Consider the following 19,886-nt stretch of genomic DNA (forward strand, 5'->3'; position numbering starts at 1 on the left):
TGGTTCCTTCCTGCCTACATAGCCGGTCCAGTGAGGGCATCTATCAGCCTGCTCAGCTTTGAATACCAAATGAAAACTGTTCTGCCAGAGCTGTGTTTCACCCTTCAATCAGAAATAAGAAATATTAGCACCCTAGTTTTCTGTCGCTGTGAATGATCATGAATTTGTCTGTTAAACCTGCTCTCACTGAAAGATCAGATGAAGGAAAGAAAGAAAATAGCTGTATCTGAGTCCATATATACCAATGTAACTTCCCAAAGGATGGCAGTAACAATCACGGGAAATTCTTGTGTTAACTAAGTTACCCAAGTTTCTTTCATGCAGAGCATTTTATTATTATTTTTTAAATTTTTATTGTTATTTTTAATGATTTTTTATTATATTATGTTAGTCACCATACAGTGCATCCCTGGTTTCCGATGTAAAGTTCGATGATTCATTAGTTGCATGTAACACCCAGTGCACCATGCAATACGTGCCCTCCTTACTACCCATGCAGAGCATTTTAGCAAACTAAATTACTTCCAATCCCTAAGCAGGGTGTATATTATGTAGCAGTTTTCAAACTTAATTGACAATGGAACCATACTTTTTTAAAGGATCTTATCCATGCTGGTCCATTGCTAATCGCTGGTCTAAGACTAGGCCCCTAAACAATAGAAAATTTTCTTTCACTAACTTAACACTTTAATATTATGCCTTTTAGTGAGTCCTGACATTAGAAGTAGCTCTGTGACGGCCATTATAATTGTCCAGTACGTTGATTAGCATTCTTGGAATAAATTCCTTCTGTGATTTAATACTTGGTAAAGCTATGTGTTTTTCTTTTATGGCAGATGAGAATTATATAAGCCATTATGCTTTATTTTTTGCCTTGCCTGCAAGGCAAGTCAGATAAATGTAGTGTACAGACATGGCAATTACTTAGCTGTCAGGGTAGAATACTAAGAATTTTTACTCTCCTCTTTTATGTTTATGTAGTTTTGTGGTGAGATCCCACCCAGCCTTACTTTATTCATCTTTAATGTAAGGATAATATCTACCATTTGGATTATTGTGAAAATCAAATGAAATATCCTCTTTTAATTGCTTAGCCATGTGTCTGACATACTGTAAAATGCTCAGTAAATGCTAGAGGACTATTTTTTTTTTTAAAGATTTTATTTATTTATTTGACAGAGACAGCCAGCGAGAGAGGGAACACAAGCAGGGGGAGTAGGATAGGAAGAAGCAGGCTCCTAGCGGAGTAGCCTGATGTGGGGCTCGATCCCAAAATGCTGGGATCACCCCCTGAGCTGAAGGCAGATGCTTAATGACTGCGCCATCCAGGCGCCCCAGAGGACTATTTTTTTTTATAACTTTAACATTTTTGTGTTTCTAATTTTACAACCTTATTTCATATACATCTTTATTTCGAAGCAACTCAGTCTTGTTTATAAGTGAGTGAAGTATAAATACTAAAAAAAAAAAAAAAAGATTACAAACATCACATTAAGAGCATTCCTATAGTGGATAAGAAGAAATGAAATGAGGCACTTGTGGGTCGAGTTGATAAAAGAAATGAGGTATCCTTTACAAACAGTGTCTTCAAGATTTGGGTTCATAGGAGATAGCAGACAAGCCACACCTTCACCCAGCAACTCAACTCAACCAGTCTTTCTGAGCTAAATGCTGCTTGAACTTGAATCCAAGTCAACAGTTTCATAGTACCTGCAGCACTTCTGAATTTTTTAAAAAATTTATTTATTAGAGAGAGAGCGCGAGAGAAAGCGAGCACACGAGGGGGGAGGGGCAGAGGGACAAGCTGACTCCACGCTGAGCAGGGAGCCTGATGTGGGGCTCCATTCCAGGACCCCGAGATCACCACCCTAGCCAATGTCAGACGCTTAACCGACTGAGCCACCCAGATGCCCCCAGGTTTGAAATTTCTGGTTGCACTGCATGTTTGTGCTACAGGTGGAAAAGAGAGTTCCTCCTGGAGGGATTTTATAGGGCCAGAAGTCAGGAGATAGATTTACAATTTCTGAAGCAAGAATGCATGTGAGTGTCGGGCATTTAGTGATGGAATTTCCAGTGCTCAGTTGGAATAGAACGTTATCAGACATTCTGTGGAGCCTTCTCCCACTCACCAGGGTTAAGTCTTAGATACTCTGGATTGTATTCCCCTATGGAAGTCATTCCATGTGAAGGAGCCATAACATTTCTGACTCCAAGATTCAGGGAGACAGTGTCCTCCCCACTGTCCTCTCTTCTCAGTGTTGCAGGATTGGTGACTGGCTCACTGGTCTTTTCAGCCACACCAGCACATGGTAGGATTGTGTGTTAAGTGACCATATAATTTATCATCCAAAGAACACTTTTCAGGATGAAAAGAGGTACTGTTAATGATTGGGCCAGGACAACATAAGTAAACCACAGTGGTCCTGGGCAAATGACATTTGGTCCTTTTAGTTAATAACCCCTTTCTGTGTGGTCTGCAGAAACAAAAGGTTTCATATTTATTGTTATGGTAGCCCCTGATACTTCTGTATTCTCAAATTCAGAAGGCTATCTGCCTTTTTTGGATTCTGTACTCTCAAATTCAGAAGGCTATCTGCCTTGTTTGGATTCTGTACTCTCAAATTCAGAAGGCTATCTGCCTTGTTTGGATTTTCCTGAACCATGGATTTATTTTCTAATTTGGTGTGATATTTTCTTTTTGTATTCAAAATTACTGTCTCTTATTGAATCCTGTTTCATCAGCTAAAAGATTAAAGATTATCTTATAAATTATTAAGTAAGCCATAATGATTCTTCCTTGAACTCCACCAGCCAGGTAATAACCACCGGGTCAATTAAAGGACAGAAGTGGAGGAGAGTGTAGATGTCCACGCCTGCTAATTACGTGCTTGGCAAAGACTGGATTCTGCATCATTAATAGTATTCGAATATTGCCTTCATTTTCTATTTTGCAGTTACATTTAGGCTGTTGACATTAAATTAATGTTGATGACTCTCCACGTTCAAAACCGGTGTAAATGAGAGTTAAAACATGTGCCTTCCCCACTCCTGTCTTAACAGAAAAAAGCTTGGCCGGACCATAAGCGAGAATGCAAATGCCTTAAAAGCTGCAAACCCAGGTATCCCCCGGATTCCGTTCGACTGCTTGGCAGAGTTGTTTTCAAACTTGTGAGTATAAAACTTGTGAAATGTGCTCTGCTTTTAATTAACCAAAGCACCTGCAGATGTATGTATTATTCATATTTTTTAAAAAAAGATTTTATTTATTTAGAGAGAGAAAGGGTTGAGTGGGGGGAGGGTCAGAGGGAGAGAGAATCTCAAGCAGGCTGCCTGCTGAGTGCAGAGCCCGAGGCAGGACTTGATTTCAGGACCCTGAGATCACCACCTGAGCCAAAGTCTAGAGTAGGATGCCTAACCGACTGAGCCACCCGGGTGCCCCGTATTATTTAAGGCCGACTTTAAACCCGTGTGAAGGTAGAAGGTGGATTCTTTTGGGGAGTACCTTAAGACAAAAACTTACTGTTTCCCTATTAATCACAGCATCAGTGGTGGCGAGACAGCACAGGGCCCTCTTTGAAGGCCCTGTGTATGTGTGCAATCCCCTAGAAACACAAGGTCCTGTACTGAGACATGAAACGTCAGAAATGTCTGTTACGTTGCCTTCATTACTTTTGGCTATGAACTAATGCACAGGGCAGGTGTATAACTTTTGCTTCTTGAGGTTTTAGTTAGAAGATAATTACTCTTATGTGGATGAGGGCTTATCTTTTTTTTTTTTTTTTTTTTTTTTAGCCAAGTTTCACTGAAAATGTTTCTTCAGTCCTTTTCCCCTCCTCTGCCTGAAAAACCACTGGGTTCGGTGAAATAATCCCCTGGTGATACCCTCCAGACTTCCTTTTGCCAGGCTTTCACATGAATATCTCCTTCTTGGATTATTTCAGGCTCCAGCTCTGTTCTGTCCTGTTGTTTATTGACTTTTTCGGGTGGGGTAGGGCTGTCAAATTTTATAGAGAGTTTTAATCATGTAAAAGTATGTTGTTACACCTAAAACTAACACAATGTTATATGTCAGTTATATCTCAAAAAAAAAACAACTGCGGGGCGCCTGGGTGGCGCAGTCATTAAGCGTCTGTCTTCAGCTCAGGGCGTGATCCCAGAGTTCTGGGATCGAGCCCCACATCAGGCTCCTCCACTAGGAGCCTGCTTCTTCCTCTCCCACTCCCCCTGCTTGTGTTCCCTCTCTTGCTGGTTGTCTCTCTCTGTCAAATAAATAAATAAAATCTTTGGAAAAAAACCCAAACTGGATGTGGAATATCAAATGGGCATTGTCTTTGGACTGAATATATAACATCTATCATATATTTAGCTACTGTTTGCAAATATATATATATTGTGTTGAACTAAAAAGCACAAATTTATTTCAAAGTATTAATAAATTCAGATCAACTTTGTTTTTGTGCATTTTTTAATTGCTAGGTATTAAAAGTATGATCATTATATTTAAGGTTGGACTTTTTTTTTTTTTTTTTTTGCCTTTTTAATATTGAAAAGATTGAGAACCAGGACCTACTGGAGCAGAATCTAATAGACAGCCCAGATAATAATAGATACCTTCTATTGAGCACTTAGGATTTCCAGGCCCTCTGCTACATGATTTACAGGATAGACCCCATTTCATCCCCACAACAACCCAGGGAATCTGTGATTCTCCTATGTTTTAGAAAAGGAAATTGATGATTCTTGACTCAAGGTAATTTGGTGAAGGTAGTGGTTTATAATAAATTCTTATATTTATTCATCCATCTCTGCTTTTCTCTCATGATTAGTAGTAAAATCCTTACAGTGATACAAGTCTGTGGATAGAGCTGGGGAAAAAGAAATAAAAGTACGAGAACTTCTTGTAAAAGAATTTTCCATTTGGAAATTAAAGCAATGGGTTAAGTCACAACTGAGACTTTATTTTAAAATTGTTACTGATTGAATAATTCAACTTGAAGAAAGTAATGAAGAGGAGGAATATATACAATGTTGTCTTTTTAAATAGAGTTTCACTTAAATATCTAAAGAGATTAAAATATATTCATTGATACATTGGAGCACTTGAAATTGTTTTTGGTGTTTTCCCCCTTCGCTTCACAGATGGAAGAGACACCGTCTGAATCAGAGAAACTTTACTCATTTTATGATCTGGAGTCAAGTAAGTGATTGTCTGTCAGCACCAAACAGATCCCACCATTTATTTGCTGACCTCATGCATTGCTTTCTTTTTAACGTTGTTACGTCTCCTTATTATGTGAGGCAATTCTAACAAATCTTTTCGTGTTTTTATATACGATTGACTCATTAGGTTATTTAATTTATTCCAGGGTAGTTTGGGCCTTTTAGGAATTTATACTAGACCCTGATCTTTGTTTCTTTTTGATGCCAGGGAGCAGTGATGTGAACCAGGGGTTCCAGGTAACTTGAGGGTCACTGGTCCTGTCGATGATAAGCAGAGTTGATGGTGTAGGTGATTTAGGCTGTCTGACAGCATTGCACGATGTTCTTCTTTTCAACTCCCATGGTGGTAGCCATGATATATGGGAACACTGACGGGCCTTCCAGTATGAGAGCTCAGTCAATGTAGGGCTTATGTTCCTTTCCTGGTGGCACAGATCCCCTTCAGTGAGGTTGTCCATGACTTCAACCCCAAAGTAGCCAGAGCTCATAGAGTAAACTTGGCTCCACAGTTTAATATTTCTGGATGGAGGCAAATAGAAGATAGCCTAGTACAGATTTATGTTTATGGGATCCTAAGTGCCAATGATAATAAATTATTATTTAAGAAATCAGTGGGTTAATTGTTCTGTTGAACAAGTAATTTAAAGAGAATGTGTAGAGCTGACATGAGCCCCAGAATTATGCTGTAGTTCAATTTGATGTATCTTTTCAGTTTTAATGGAGGACTAATTAGTCTTTTTTTCGTGCTATATTACCGCTAAGTAATTAACATCTCTTGCTGTGAGTCTTACTATTAACAGTAGCCCTGCTTGGTAGTAGTGTCATACATGCTGTCTTAAGTGAAATGTTCTCAAACGTTATTAATTGTATACTCTTAGCCTTAACACCTTTTTGTGGTATAAATTAAGCTGAGTTTTCAATGGGATGATTTTTGGATGACTGCACTCTGGAACCTTCTCCTTCTATTTGGGTTTTAGCAGCATCGCATCTTGTTTATTCAATGGGAGAATAACTTGAAGTCGAGATTTCTTGGGTTAGTCCCTGTTCTTCTCTATCTACTTTTTATGACACATTTCACCAGTTGGACTCTAGCTGAATTTTTTACTTCTCTTTTTTCTTTTTTCTTTTCTTTTTTTTCTTTTCTTTTCTTTTCTTTTCTTTTCTTTTCTTTTCTCTTTTCTTTTCTTTTCTCTTTCTTTTCTCTTCTCTTCTCCTCTCCTCTCCTCTCCTCTCCTCTCCTCTCCTCTCTTCTTTTTCTTTTTTGTGTGTGCCTTTGATATACTGTTTATCAGTTGGTCATGACCTGGTTGTAAAGTGTTTCATGGAACGATCCACTTAAATTCACTGCCTCAGTGCCCTTGTGGTGGCTTGAGCATGTGTCCAGGGCAATGCGGACGACCTGTAACACATCTTTCCTGATTTGGGTTGTAGTGTTTTTCATCTGTACATGTATGTATTTTGTTTTGATAGGCATTTGATCTTAGATTGTAGGTGAAGTTTGGCACAATTTAATTGATAATTTATGTATTGTAATTTGTAGTTGAGAGAAAATGAAAAGGAACGTGTTTGCTCTCTGTCAGAATGAAATCTAGAGAGGATAAATCTGGTTTAACAGCTAGCATTGAACACCTGAAAATTGTCCATTAAAAATTCACTGTGTGATTGTGCTGTTTATTCTCTTTTTAAAAAAGATATTAACAAACTGACTGAAGAGAAGAAAGAGGGCCTCAGGCAACTTGTAATGACATTTCAACATTTCATGAGAGAAGAAATTCAGGATGCTTCTCAGCTGCCACTTCCCTTTGACATTTTTGAAGCTTTTGCAAAAGTAAGTGTTAAGTGTTTGATATCATTGTTTATGCCGTAAATCAACCCTTTACTTCTTATTTTGCTGTTGATCCATGAAAATTTAGGACCTCTCATGCCTTAAATCATTCCCCTACCTTATTGAGTAGAGAATGAGTGAATGTATTGCTTATATTGAAAAGGATATTATTACTTTTTCTGGCTTATCAGCACTCTTCTTCCTGGCCTGCAAAGTGCCCTCCCTGCTCTCAAGTGTGCTTGCTTTTCTCCAGAGAAAACAGCCTATTCCCTTGTTTCTTACTAATGGATCGTTGAGGTTGCCACTGCGTTCAGTTTTGTGGTGTTGTTTCCGTGATGGAAACACGGAAACATTCCAATATATATTGGAATCCATTTCTTAATTGGAATCCATTTCTTAATTATGTGAATAATGGAATCCATTTCTTAATTATGTGAATTCTAAATATTGGAATCCATTTCTTAATTATTGGAATCCATTTCTTAATTATGTGAATTCTAAATAATGTGAAAATATAACCATTTCTGACTTAAAAATCATTGTCTAAAAATCTGTTTAAATGTTTTAGGTCACTAAAATCCTATGTTAAGTATAGAAAAGAGAGGTTTGATTTAGTATTTTTGTGTGTGGTCTCTTGGTAGTTGCTACCTGACATACCGTGCTTGGAAATGATTCGGATGGTTTGTTTGGGCCCAGGGAGAAAACATGCACTGGGTGCTCCTTGCTCTCTGCCCTGGGATGAGGACAGAGGGTCAGATAAATCCCCACTGATGTGTGTTTGCTGTCCTTGCTTTCCCATAGTGTGTATTTTGGTTTGCTTAAATATTGATCGCATTTTAATAACAAGTAAAATTTTACGTTTGAGGGTGATTTTGCCACTGATATTACAATACCTAAGTGCACATCTAATAACATATTTATCCCATGAATATTTTTAAAGTATGTTTTGTAATCTACCTGTTTTCTAAGAATTCAGAGGTGATTTGTATGATTGCTAGAGATGTATTCTTGTTTTTCTTGAATGTATTTTTATACTTCAGGGTATGTTTTTATGATTTTCTGGTAGTATCACCTTAGCATTACATTCTGGTTTGTCTACAGTTTAAAACTGATTTCAAAATGCAGTGTTTACTTATAATACATATGAGAAGTGTCCCATGTGTTTATTTCACGTCCTTCTGAAAGTCATAGCCTTTAAGAGTATCACGTGTACCATACACACAGGTGCTTTTGACACTCCACAGAGCAACACCTTCTGAAAGATAAAAGTATGCCTTGTGTTGACTGTAACTTCGTTCCTGGTGTTAAGTCTGTGGCTCTCCTGTGACTGTTGTTTCTGTTGTTAGAAATTGTTCAAGTGGTAATTACCAGTGTTACTAGTATTTATGGAAAATATTTAAAAATACTTTCTATTGCTCAATGTGACACGTGAATTACTTTATTTCACACATTTCTTTTTTAAAAATTTTGATCATATGTCTTACAGTGAAATTCTTTTCATGCTGTGTAGGGGAAAGTTCTGTCATTATGAATAAGTAGACAAGGTCTTAATACTATGCCCTCCCTTCTCCCCACATAGTCGTATTTGTTATTGCCACAAAAGTAGAACATAGACATCTCTGAGATTTTGAGGGAAGTGGACTCAGATCTGTGATTTTTGCCTTGTATGTGGATGAAAGCAACATTACATTACGGCTCCTGTACTTGCTCGTAAAAGTTTTATTAAGATTTTATAAATTGTTGTTAGTTTTCTGCTTATACATATGTCCTTAAAAGAGATCACTTTCCTCCTCCTCTTTTTCTCCCCAGCTTCTTCTTCTTTGTCATTTTTTTTTTTTTTTTTTTTTTTTTTTTTTATTAAANGTCTAGGGGCACCTGGGTGGCTCCATCGGTTGCATCTGCCTTCAGCTCAGGTCATGATCTCAGGGTCCTGGGATTGAGCCCCGTGTTGGGCTTCCTGCTCAGTGGGGGTTGGCTTCTCCCTCTCTCTCTGCCTCTGCCTCTCTGTCTCTCTCTCTCTCTGTCTCTCTCTCTTTCAAATAAATAAAATCTTAAAAAAAATACGATACTCTAATATTAAGCTCATTGGTGCATACGTACATCAGGGATGAGCTGCTGACATTGCGAGCGTGTGATGGTGCAGGTCATGACAAGTGCTTTGGAAGTGGGTGGAGAAACTTGGGCAGAGGGTTTTATTCCTCTGCCTCTCTCCCTGTCGTAGTGGCATCGAATTAACCAGAGAGGAGTGGACACCCCAGTGTGTACTGCCCACAGCCCACTGTCAGGTGCAGTTCCAGGCTGCCCTGCCTTTCTCAACCTCATGCACCGGTTTTCCAGTTTATGCTTTGAAGAAGGCTGGCTTTGCCTGGCCCCAATACAGAAAATCCAGGTAGTGTTTTGCTTTTGGTCATGTTCGTTTATATTCATTCTGGTTTTACGCAGGTTTTAGACCTGCTAAGCTTATATCTCGGCTCATCTCATGGTCACTTAAGGCAGAAGGAATTCTGAGAACTTTTCTTTATTTGTTTATATCCTAAGTTTTTTGAGTTTTTGACTATGGACTTTTCTAAACATACATGAAGGTAGAGAGATTAGTACAGTGAATCCTCATGTCTCTGTCACCTGGTTTTAATAATTTTCGAAATTGTTTTATATCTGATATTTTTAATACTTAGATTTCAGACAAATGTTCTTTATTTAAAATTCAGATTTCCAAACATTCCTTACGATTAGTCCTTTATTATGAAGCTCTTGGGCACCTAAGAAGTTAGTGAATTCACTTATTAAATTAAACAGACCTTTTTAAAATTTTTTTTGCTGGCCTACCCTGTGCAAAGCATTCTTGATCCAGGTTATAGAAATGTGTGGCTAATTATAAATCGGAAAATTATCTACCAAGGCAAAAACCTTAGCAAGTCAAAAGTCTTACTTGGTAATATGTGTATATTTGTTAAACTTGGACTTGCCTGGAATCGAAAGGGCTCAGTGGAGGATGAGAAGGTCCTTAAACCCGAGCACATGATTCATTCCCGCTAGGCTTTTTGTCTTTTTCTTTAATTAACATACTATGTGGTATTAGTTTTAGTTGTATGATACAGTGATTCAACACTTCATACATCATCCAGTGCTCATCATGACAGGTGGACTCCTTAATCCCCATTACCCATTTCACACATTCCCCCACCCACCTCCTCTCTGCTCACCATCTGTGTGTTCTCTGTGGCTGAGCTTGTCTCTTGATTTTTCTCTCTCTCTCTTCCCCTCCCTCTCTTTTTTCCCTTTGCTCCTTTGTTTTGTTTCTTAAACTCGACATATGAATGAAATCATATGGTATTTGTCTTTCTCTGACCAATGTATTTCACTTAACATTATACTCTGCAGCTCCATCCATGTTGTTGCAAATGGCAAGAGTTCATGCTTTTTTATAGCTGAGTAATATTCCGTTGTATATACCAACTGCATCTTTATGCCTTCATCAGTTGATGGACGCTTGGACTCTCTCCATCATTTGGTGGTTGTAGACGATTCTGCTGTAAAACACTGGTGGCTTTTTCTAATAGAAGACCATGAATAATTGCTCAAAAGGTGGCAGTTTCTGTTTTGCAAACTCTGGGGCGTTCTGTTGAAAATAGTGTCTGTATCTCCTTTTGCACCAGGTTTTCAGCCTCGAATGTGCTGCTGCGACTTCGGACTTGGTTTACCTCAGGACCTGCCCCACCCCCGCCCCGTTACCCCAAAGCATTGCTCTGTACTCATGTTTTTGGGTCATATTCCCAAGTGTGCTGCTGCTGCTGCTGCTTTTTTTTTTTTTTTAAGATTTTATTCATTTATTTATCAGAGAGAGAGAGAGAGGGAGAGAGCACAAGCAGAGGGAGCGGCAGGCAGAGCAGACACAGGGAGAAGCAGGCTCCCCGCTGAGCAAGGAGCCCGATGCGGGACTCAATCCCAGGACCCCGGAATCATGACCCGAGCCTAAGGCTGACACTTAACCAACTGAGCCACGCAGGCGTCCCCCAGTTGTGCTTTTTTTCCTTCCACTTCCTTACCTCCAGTATTATTCTCTTGCTCACCACTCCCACATAAACAAACAGGCCTGTGGAAAGATATGGCCAATTCGGGTTTAGAATGTAGGAGTTTGCTTTATAAATATATCTGTCCACTTATGAATTTTTTGCCTGGCCATAAAAAATTAAACAGCATGAGAGGTGCCAGGTGGCTCAGTCAGTTAAGCATCAACATCTTGATTTCACTTCTGGTTATGATCTCACGGTTGTGAGATGGAGCCCCACTTTGGGCCCTGTGTTGGGCATGGAGCCTGCTTAAGATTCTCTCTTTTCCTCTGCCCCTCCCCACCTTCTCTGTCTCTCTCTCTCTCAAAAAAAAATTTTTTTTTTTAAAATAGCATGAGTCATACGAGGGGGAAACTTTTTTACAGGTGGGTATCCAGGAGGACTTCACATAGAAAGTAAAATTAATGGCATGAATTTTAGAAGAGAGTTTGGTATAGGGCAACCATTTGTCACAGACAAATGGTCTGCAAATGCTGGTGGGAGTGAGGGGTGCTGGCTCCTTTGACCTCCTGAGCTGGGAACACACTGACCTCTTCTGGGGATCCGAAAAGGTAGTTATTACCGTGGAATACATGTTTGTGTTATATTTAGTGACTGCAATAAGAGTTTGAATAGAAGCTTGATGCTTAAAATGTTTGTTTTGCATTAGGTGGTGGTAGAAGATTAGTGAGGGTAACAGTACCGGTAGAATTTCTACAGAAGGGGCTGGACAGTGGTGGCGTGGTTGGGTGGAGAGGCTGAGTGATTTGCCAGAGCTTTATTTTCAAAGCAGTTGGTTGGGTTTAAGCTTAGGTTGTGTGTTACCTGGTGGGGAAGGGGTGGTTGGAGGGTGTGGCTGAGTGGAAATGAAGGTCAAAGGGTAAGGAAAACCGTGGGTGCTGCTGACAGTAATGGCGGTGGCCAAAGTGCGGCGTGCTTGGGGACACTTGGTAGTGAGAAGCCAGGAAACATCTATCCAGAGCTCTGCAAAGTACTTTTTAACTCTGTAGTATTGTTCAACTGCCACAGAATTTATTGATTTGAAATTCCACATTTGTTTGAGAAGATGTTCTCTCCCTTTTCCTTTCAAACAAAATAATAATTTTGGTACCATGTTATTTTTATTCTTTAAGGCACATATGTGACCTTCAGAGCCTGCCTTTCTAAACTCTAAATTTTAATGTTATTAGTTGCAGCTGGTTTTGCAGTATACCCTGTGCTTGTACAGACTTGAAAATGAGTTTTTTAAAGGTTTTTTGTACTGTGGTACTTAAAATTTCTATTCATTTTTATCCCAATCAAATTGTTTTGTACTGGGGGAGAATTCTTTTTTATTGGAGAAGCAGTGGAAGCTATGTTCACTTGAGAATCTTTGTAATTCATAACAGGACAAGAAATAGTAATTTAATTGATTGAGATATGTTAAAAAGAAGACATAAGAAATAGTAATGATATTATCATATTTGAGGCTGCATGTTTACATTTGGCGCTGTGTGCCTTTAGGCTGAGAGTGTTACTAATCTATGTGATATCCTGCTGTAACCTCATAATTTTAGTAAAGTGTGTAAAATCAGCAAGAAGGAAAAATTACTAAATAACCCTTTTTTGGTCCTTTTTTATTCACCAAAGAGCATTGTGCCTCAGTAGAAAGTAGGAACAAACTTGTTCTTGATATATTCAGTTTTTATTTTAAAACTTTCAGTTTTGCTAGCCCTCTTATTCTAGATGTAGTGGTGATTTTATTACTTCACTCTTGCTGGTAGGCTAATTTGTGGGAAGAATATTACTTCTGTTGGTTTGAAAGGTCAGGAGTGTGTATGTTTGCCACTCGGGGGTTCAAGTTCACGTAGGACAAAGTTTGAGAGCCTTTTTGTTGATCAGCTCAGTTGGGTTTCCCCACTGTAGCCTGCTATAAAGTAGTAAAGAAAGCCATCTTTTGAATTAATAAAGTGATGAATTATCTAATTACAAAGTTGATGTGAAATGGCAGTATGATAACTTTGACTGCATTACTAAGTGATCCCAGTGACTGATCAGATGTGCCTGGGTTCCATTAAGGAAAAATATGCCATTAAATATTTACTACAAACCGCAAGCAGAAACAACAGGATTGCTAACCTCTGATCACCAGGGTGCTTGTATCTGCTTGTTTGGAGGTAGCTGTTAGATGAGACATCTCTCGTGTCTGCTCAGCACAGCTGCTAGAAGACTTGGTTGTCGGGATATTACCTCTCCTCTGGTTTTAAGGAAAGCAGGCAAACAGCCAAGATGCTTAACTGCATGCAGATCCTGGCATTCTAATTATGAAATGCTGACGCACTTATGATTTATATGGTTTTCTCTTTATTACAGTAAACTGAATCTCTGCATTGGTTCAAGAGACCATTATTCTCAAAAACATTCTTCCAAGTAAAGTGACATTTGTAGGACACTTGGGCTTTCAAAACCCAACAAGTCATTGTGTTTTTAATGTGTGTTTCATGTTCTTCATTTTTAGCCATTCAGTTAATATTTATCTTCATTTAAGTGTAAATAACCTATGATGAGTTGGTGTGTTTGTTATAAAGACCAGATGCTAGCTGACTTCTGAAGTTGGGAAGGATAATTAGTAAATTCTTAATCAGCATTTTTATTCATACCTGTGTTGGTCAAGGTTAATTGCTTATGAAAGGCTAATGCTGTAATTAAAACTATTGATGGATAAATGTGTTTGCCAAGCCTTGTTGCCTTCTCTATTTGAGTGTACAACTTGCCATTAATTCAGATAGAGCCAATGTTTTTTAAATGACAATATGTCGTTGTGAAATGGCAGAGGTTGCTTTCCTTGCTTTGGCCTTCCCTTGGGTGGCGAAACTGGAGTGCCGTGTCTGCCTACCCGAGTCTGACATTTTTATTTTTTTTTAATTTATTTTATTTTTTAAAAGATTTTATTTATTTATTTGACAGAGAGAGAGTGAGCACGAGCAGGGGGAGGGGCAGAGGTATAGGGAGAAGCAGACTCCCCACCGAATAGGGAGCCAGACGCGGGGCTCGATCCCAGGACCCTGAGATCATGACCTGAGCCAAAGGCAGACACTTCACCAACTGAGCCCCCCAGGCGCCCCCTGAGTGTGACTTTCTTAGAGCCAGGAATTACATTTCATTTCGAATCCCTGGCCACCTGCATGGTATACAGTAGGTATTTAATTGACTACTGAATGAAGGACTGCATGAAAACTGTATATTTTTTTGTTTTATTGAGTGTATTTTGCTAAATATGTCTAAAAAATAATATGTTACTGCAAACATATCAGACTAGGTAAAAAGAAGTCTTTAATATGTAAAATCCAAGAAGTTCGGTAAGTTTGTTGATGGGTCAGAGTCAGAGAGGCTGCCGTTATCCTCAATTCTTCAGGAAACGGTGAATCGTCATGTTAATTATTACAGAGTTCAGCATACCTGTTCTGTAAAAGCCTGGATGGTCAGTATGGCTCAGTGGGCCAAGAGGCAGAAGTGAATTATTACTGTATCCTGGCAATTTGTAGTGTCTGCTGAGAGTGCACCTTCTTAGCTCTGCTCTTGGCACCTGAAAGCCTCTCTGGGCTACGTGTAAGTAAACAGGGCTGGCCATGCTCTAATAAAACTTTGTTTATGGACACTGAACAATGATTTTCACATGCTTTTCACTTATCCCCCAATATTCTCTTTATTTTTTCCCCAAACATTTATTTATTTTATTTTATTTTATTTTATTTTTTTTAAAGATTTTATTTATTTATTTGACAGAGAGAGAGACAGATGCGAGAGAGGGAACACAAGCAGGGGGAGTGGGAGAGGAAGAAGCAGGCTCACAGCAGAGGAGCCTGATGTGGGGCTCGATCCCACAACGCCGGGATCACGCCCTGAGCCGAAGGCAGACGCCTAACCGCTGTGCCACCCAGGCGCCCCTCCCCAAACATTTAAAACCGTAGGCAGACACTCTAAGCTTGCAGCATGTGCAGAAACAGGTGGAAGGTCATACTTGGGCCATGGACCACTGTTTGCTAACCCTTGAATTATTCTTTGTAAGCCAGAAGAATTTTTGCTCTTGAAAGAAAACAGATTCTATGCTACCAGAAAATTCTCTGAGAATTAAAAAAAGATAGGGGCGCCTGGGTGTTGCAGCTGGTTAAGCAACTGACTCTTGGTTTTGATTCAGGTCGTGATCTCAGGGTCCTGGGATCGAATCCCATGTCAGGCTCCATGCTGGTGGAGTCAGCTTGAGGTTCTCTCTCCCTTTCCCTCTGCCCCTCCTGCTGTCTCTCTCTCTCTCAAATAAATAAATAAATCTTAAAAAAAAGGGTAGAAAATGTTTTATGTTACCTTCTAACAAGCCATTAGTTCTATTGTTATATTGCCAATTACGTTCATAAGCACAGTATGTATTCAATAATTGATTTTTGAGTTTATTTTTTACTCCAAGAAGATTTAACTTAGTAACTTAAAAATGGTTCAATTCAGTAATACAGTGGGTTAGGTGTAGTATTTCACTAAAGATTAGGAAGAAATAAAATTGTTAAATAGAAAAAAATTGTTTACTTTGTTTATTAATGTCTTGAATACACTTTCATTCTTAGTTTTTTAACTGCAGGTGTTATATTTTGTTATTTTGTCCTGAAATGAAATGTAAAGATATGATTTTCTGGTAGAAATATTTTGACTATATAACTCAAGTTCAGAAAGTTATTGTTTGATTCTTTAGTTTTTTTTTTTTTTAATTATGGATATCGCGCTTAGACCTTACATACTATGGCTTGACTATTTCTATTAGGAATGAAGAAGGACCTCTCGTGGGAGAAAAAACCAAGTATGTTTTAGGTGTGTACTTTTAATAATAATAAAAATTGTGATAGCTTGCTCTGTTACATTTTCTGACCAGCAGAAACAAGGTGGAAGTTTAATGGCAGAAATTAGACATTGCTATTTGATATGGAAAACAAGGTGACTCGGTATATTACAAATATAAGAGAATTTGGGTGTGGCTTCTCTAAACCAGATTAACAAACATGTCCTGATCAAGAGAGAGCATAACCTCACTAGTCTCTGTCAAGGGTCAATTTTCATTAAAATTTCTATTTTGAGTACTTAGTGTTAGATGTTTAAAGAGATATATTCAGATAAGTGTTCATTTATGAAACACTGAAGGAAGCAAGGAAAGTCTTGTCCTATCAGGCACACTGATTATGACTTAGTATCTGGAAGAGCTCTACTGTTCTAGTGATCCAACCATGTATCAGGCTGCCTTGACACAGCCTGGAGCTACCTGTCCTTGGAAGGGTTTCATTCAGGGTCAGCATCTCATGTCAGGATGAGTTAGCTCCATTAGTATAAGGTAGGGCTGGTGCTTTTGAGTTTTTGGTACCCGTGATAATTGTGGAAGGAGGGTAGTGTATCTTTCCCTATCCTTTTCTATCCAGGTCCTGCTTGTTCCCAAAGTTTCAGTGCAAATCTTTGACGAAATCCACCAGACTAGGATTTATCTGTTCTGGTCATTAAATCAGTGGTCCCTGGCATTCGCTCTGCCAACCAGTTGACAACTGTGAGTAGTCTCTGTTTTTATTGGTTATATGTCTTCATTTCCTGTACTTTGTGAGAACAGAATCATGTTACCCACTTCCTTCCTGCAGCACAAAAGCTACGATTTTAGGATTGACAAGATCACAGCAAGTGTCCAGGTCCATGGCCTCTCTGCTCCTCTTGCCACGATGCATCAGTTGTGGCTCAGAGGAGGTCAGGTAGTCACCTGCTGACGGAGGAGTGCTAAAATTTAGGTCCTTTGAGCTCAGTTGAATGTTCTTTCTGTTAGTTGATGCCCTAGTACTCAAGAACTAGCTTCTAAGTTGAAGTAAAAATGTGATACAGCAAACAGTTTAGCAGTACAAACAACTTTTCAGCAATATCTGATCCTTCTATGTGTATTTTTTCAGCTTTATTGGTATGTAACTTACATATAGCATTATGTAAGTGTAAGGTATACAGACTGTTGATTTGATACACATATAGTGCAAAATGATTTTGTGTTGGCTAACACCTTCATTAAATCACATAATTACCATGTTTTCATGGTGAGAACATGTAAGAACTTAATTTTCAAATATATAATATAGTGTTATTGGCTATAAACACCGCGCTGTCCAGTAGAGTCCCAGAACCTATTCATCTTATAGCTGGAAGTGTGTACCTTTTGATCAGTGTATACAAATTTTCCCCTTTCACCCCCCATTCTTTATATTGAAGGTTATCTGTATGAGGCCAGGATAAGTTACACCATAGGATTACTTGTGTCCACGTTTGAAACTAGATTTGATTCGATTATCTGCATAATGGTGAGCTTCAGTCTCAGGGAGTCTCTGTTTAAGTGACTATGGCTTTCCGTACCAGCTAGGTGCCCGTCCTTCAGTAACTCAGCTATAAACAGAACTGCTGTGCCATACACTTCACAGCATGTGGATTTGTCTTCTGTTCTTCATTTTCTGCCCCATACTCCACCAAGAAGCCAGTGAATACTCTTTTTCTTACGTCAGCAGATGAAGAGACAGTCGAGGGATCTATTATGAGTTGCCCGGTGCTCCACTACCCTGATTTCATTTTATTTGTTTTTATTTTTTAATTTACTTGAACTCTATAAAGTAGTTTAACAACTATAATCACATATAGCTCTTACGAACATCCCTCTGAGTTGTTATTGTTTTTCTTCCTTTTGCAGATTAGGAGCGCTTAAGGTCACAGTGTTTTAAAAACAAAAAAGCCAGAGCTTTAACCTGGCTCTCCTAATTTCCGATTTTCTCTGTACTCTACCGTACTGCATTCTGGGTTACGTTAGCTCTGTGTTACAGCTCTAATCATGAACTGTTGTACGCTTAGGAGCAAAACCCAGGGTGAACGAAATGAGAATATTTGATAGGATTTCTGTCACTGATATTAAAGTGGTGCCATAGGCAGGGGTCTGAGTTACTTCCTGAGGATTCCCACTGTTTTCACACACGTGGCACACCCTGTCTCACACGCCTCTCTCCCTTATATGTTTTACTTCTGAGTAAGTGCTGCTAGGGTGTGTGGGAGGAGGGTGGGTTTTTTGTATCAAATATTTCTGAATTGATGCTGCCACAGCTCCAGGTGACAATAAAGGTGATTGGAACGGAATTTGCATGGAGTTAAGCTACTTTGTGGAATCTGGATTCCATAACCTTGAAGTACTGAATATTAAAACATTAATTATTCAAGAGCCTTTAGCCTGGATCTGGCTCGTTTTCAAGCCATTATTAGAGGTGGCTTTTTTTTTTTTTGTGATTCTATAAATATTTGCATTTACAGATTAGAATATCTTATAATGTGGTAGAATATATGCACAATATAGAAGAAAATCCTCTTTGACCTTCTTGGACACTTCTTTTTCTTTGAGGAGTATTTTTTTTTTTTAAGATTTTATTTATTTATTTGACAGAGATAGAGACAGCTAGCGAGAGAGGGAACACAAGCAGGGGGAGTGGGAGAGGAAGAAGCAGGCTCATAGCGGAGGAGCCTGATGTGGGGCTTGATCCCACAACACCGGGATCACGCCCTGAGCCGAAGGCAGACGCTCAACCGCTGTGCCACCCAGGCGCCCCTGAGGAGTATTTATGTGACCTTAAAAATTATACCTGATATTAATGGGATAGGCAAGTAATTCAGAAATACCATTTTTGAACAAATAGTTGTCGAGCAAAAGAAAAGCATTTAGAACTACGTTTGATGAGACTTGGCAGTTGTGGGCCCTATTTCAAGTTTTAATTGATAATTTGGTTTTGGGGGGCTTGGGTGGCACAGTGGATTAAATGTCCCACTCTTGATTTCAGCTGAGGTCGTGATCTCAGGGTTATGAGATCGAGCCCCACCTCCAGCTCTGCGCTCTGCGCGGAATCCGCTTGAGACTGTCCTTTCCATCTGCCCCTCTCGCTTGTGCTCTCTTCCTCTCTCTAAAAATCAATAAATCTTTAAAGAAAATAGTGATTTGTTTTTAGTTTTGATGTTTGTAGGAAAATTTTATCGAGGCACTCATTATGCAGAGCTGTTTCATTAGGATCAGCTGAATTAGGATCAGGATGGAAAATACCCTTCCANGAAACCCAGGGTGAACGAAATGAGAATATTTGATAGGATTTCTGTCACTGATATTAAAGTAGTGCCATAGGCAGGGGTCTGAGTTACTTCCTGAGGATTCCCACTGTTTTCACACACGTGGCACACCCTGTCTCACACGCCTCTCTCCCTTATATGTTTACTTCTGAGTAAGTGCTGCTAGGGTGTGTGGGAGGAGGGTGGGTTTTTTGTATCAAATATTTCTGAATTGATGCTGCCACAGCTCCAGGTGACAATAAAGGTGATTGGAACGGAATTTGCATGGAGTTAAGCTACTTTGTGGAATCTGGATTCCATAACCTTGAAGTACTGAATATTAAAACATTAATTATTCAAGAGCCTTTAGCCTGGATCTGGCTCGTTTTCAAGCCATTATTAGAGGTGGCTTTTTTTTTTTTTGTGATTCTATAAATATTTGCATTTACAGATTAGAATATCTTATAATGTGGTAGAATATATGCACAATATAGAAGAAAATCCTCTTTGACCTTCTTGGACACTTCTTTTTCTTTGAGGAGTATTTTTTTTTTTTAAGATTTTATTTATTTATTTGACAGAGATAGAGACAGCTAGCGAGAGAGGGAACACAAGCAGGGGGAGTGGGAGAGGAAGAAGCAGGCTCATAGCAGAGGAGCCTGATGTGGGGCTCGATCCCA

The 19,886-nt window shown here is 39.0% G+C and overlaps 1 protein-coding gene across 2 annotated transcripts in view; it reads left to right on the forward strand.

Moving 5' to 3' along the window:
* SMYD3 (SET and MYND domain containing 3) overlaps positions 1–19,886 on the forward strand; it is a 699,034-nt gene that overhangs the window by 179,349 nt on the left and 499,799 nt on the right. The window contains exons 3-6 of one of the 2 annotated variants that reach the window (XM_034666622.1): positions 3,061–3,168; positions 5,140–5,197; positions 6,912–7,048; positions 9,267–9,434. In XM_034666622.1, coding sequence (XP_034522513.1) covers positions 3,061–3,168; positions 5,140–5,197; positions 6,912–7,048; positions 9,267–9,434 — 471 coding nt within the window. The remainder of the gene's footprint in view (positions 1–3,060; positions 3,169–5,139; positions 5,198–6,911; positions 7,049–9,266; positions 9,435–19,886) is intronic. The other variant, XM_034666623.1, reaches the window with a different exon arrangement.

Source organism: Ailuropoda melanoleuca, chromosome 8, assembly GCF_002007445.2.
Source record: "Ailuropoda melanoleuca isolate Jingjing chromosome 8, ASM200744v2, whole genome shotgun sequence".
In the NCBI taxonomy this organism is placed as follows: Eukaryota; Metazoa; Chordata; class Mammalia; order Carnivora; family Ursidae; genus Ailuropoda; species Ailuropoda melanoleuca.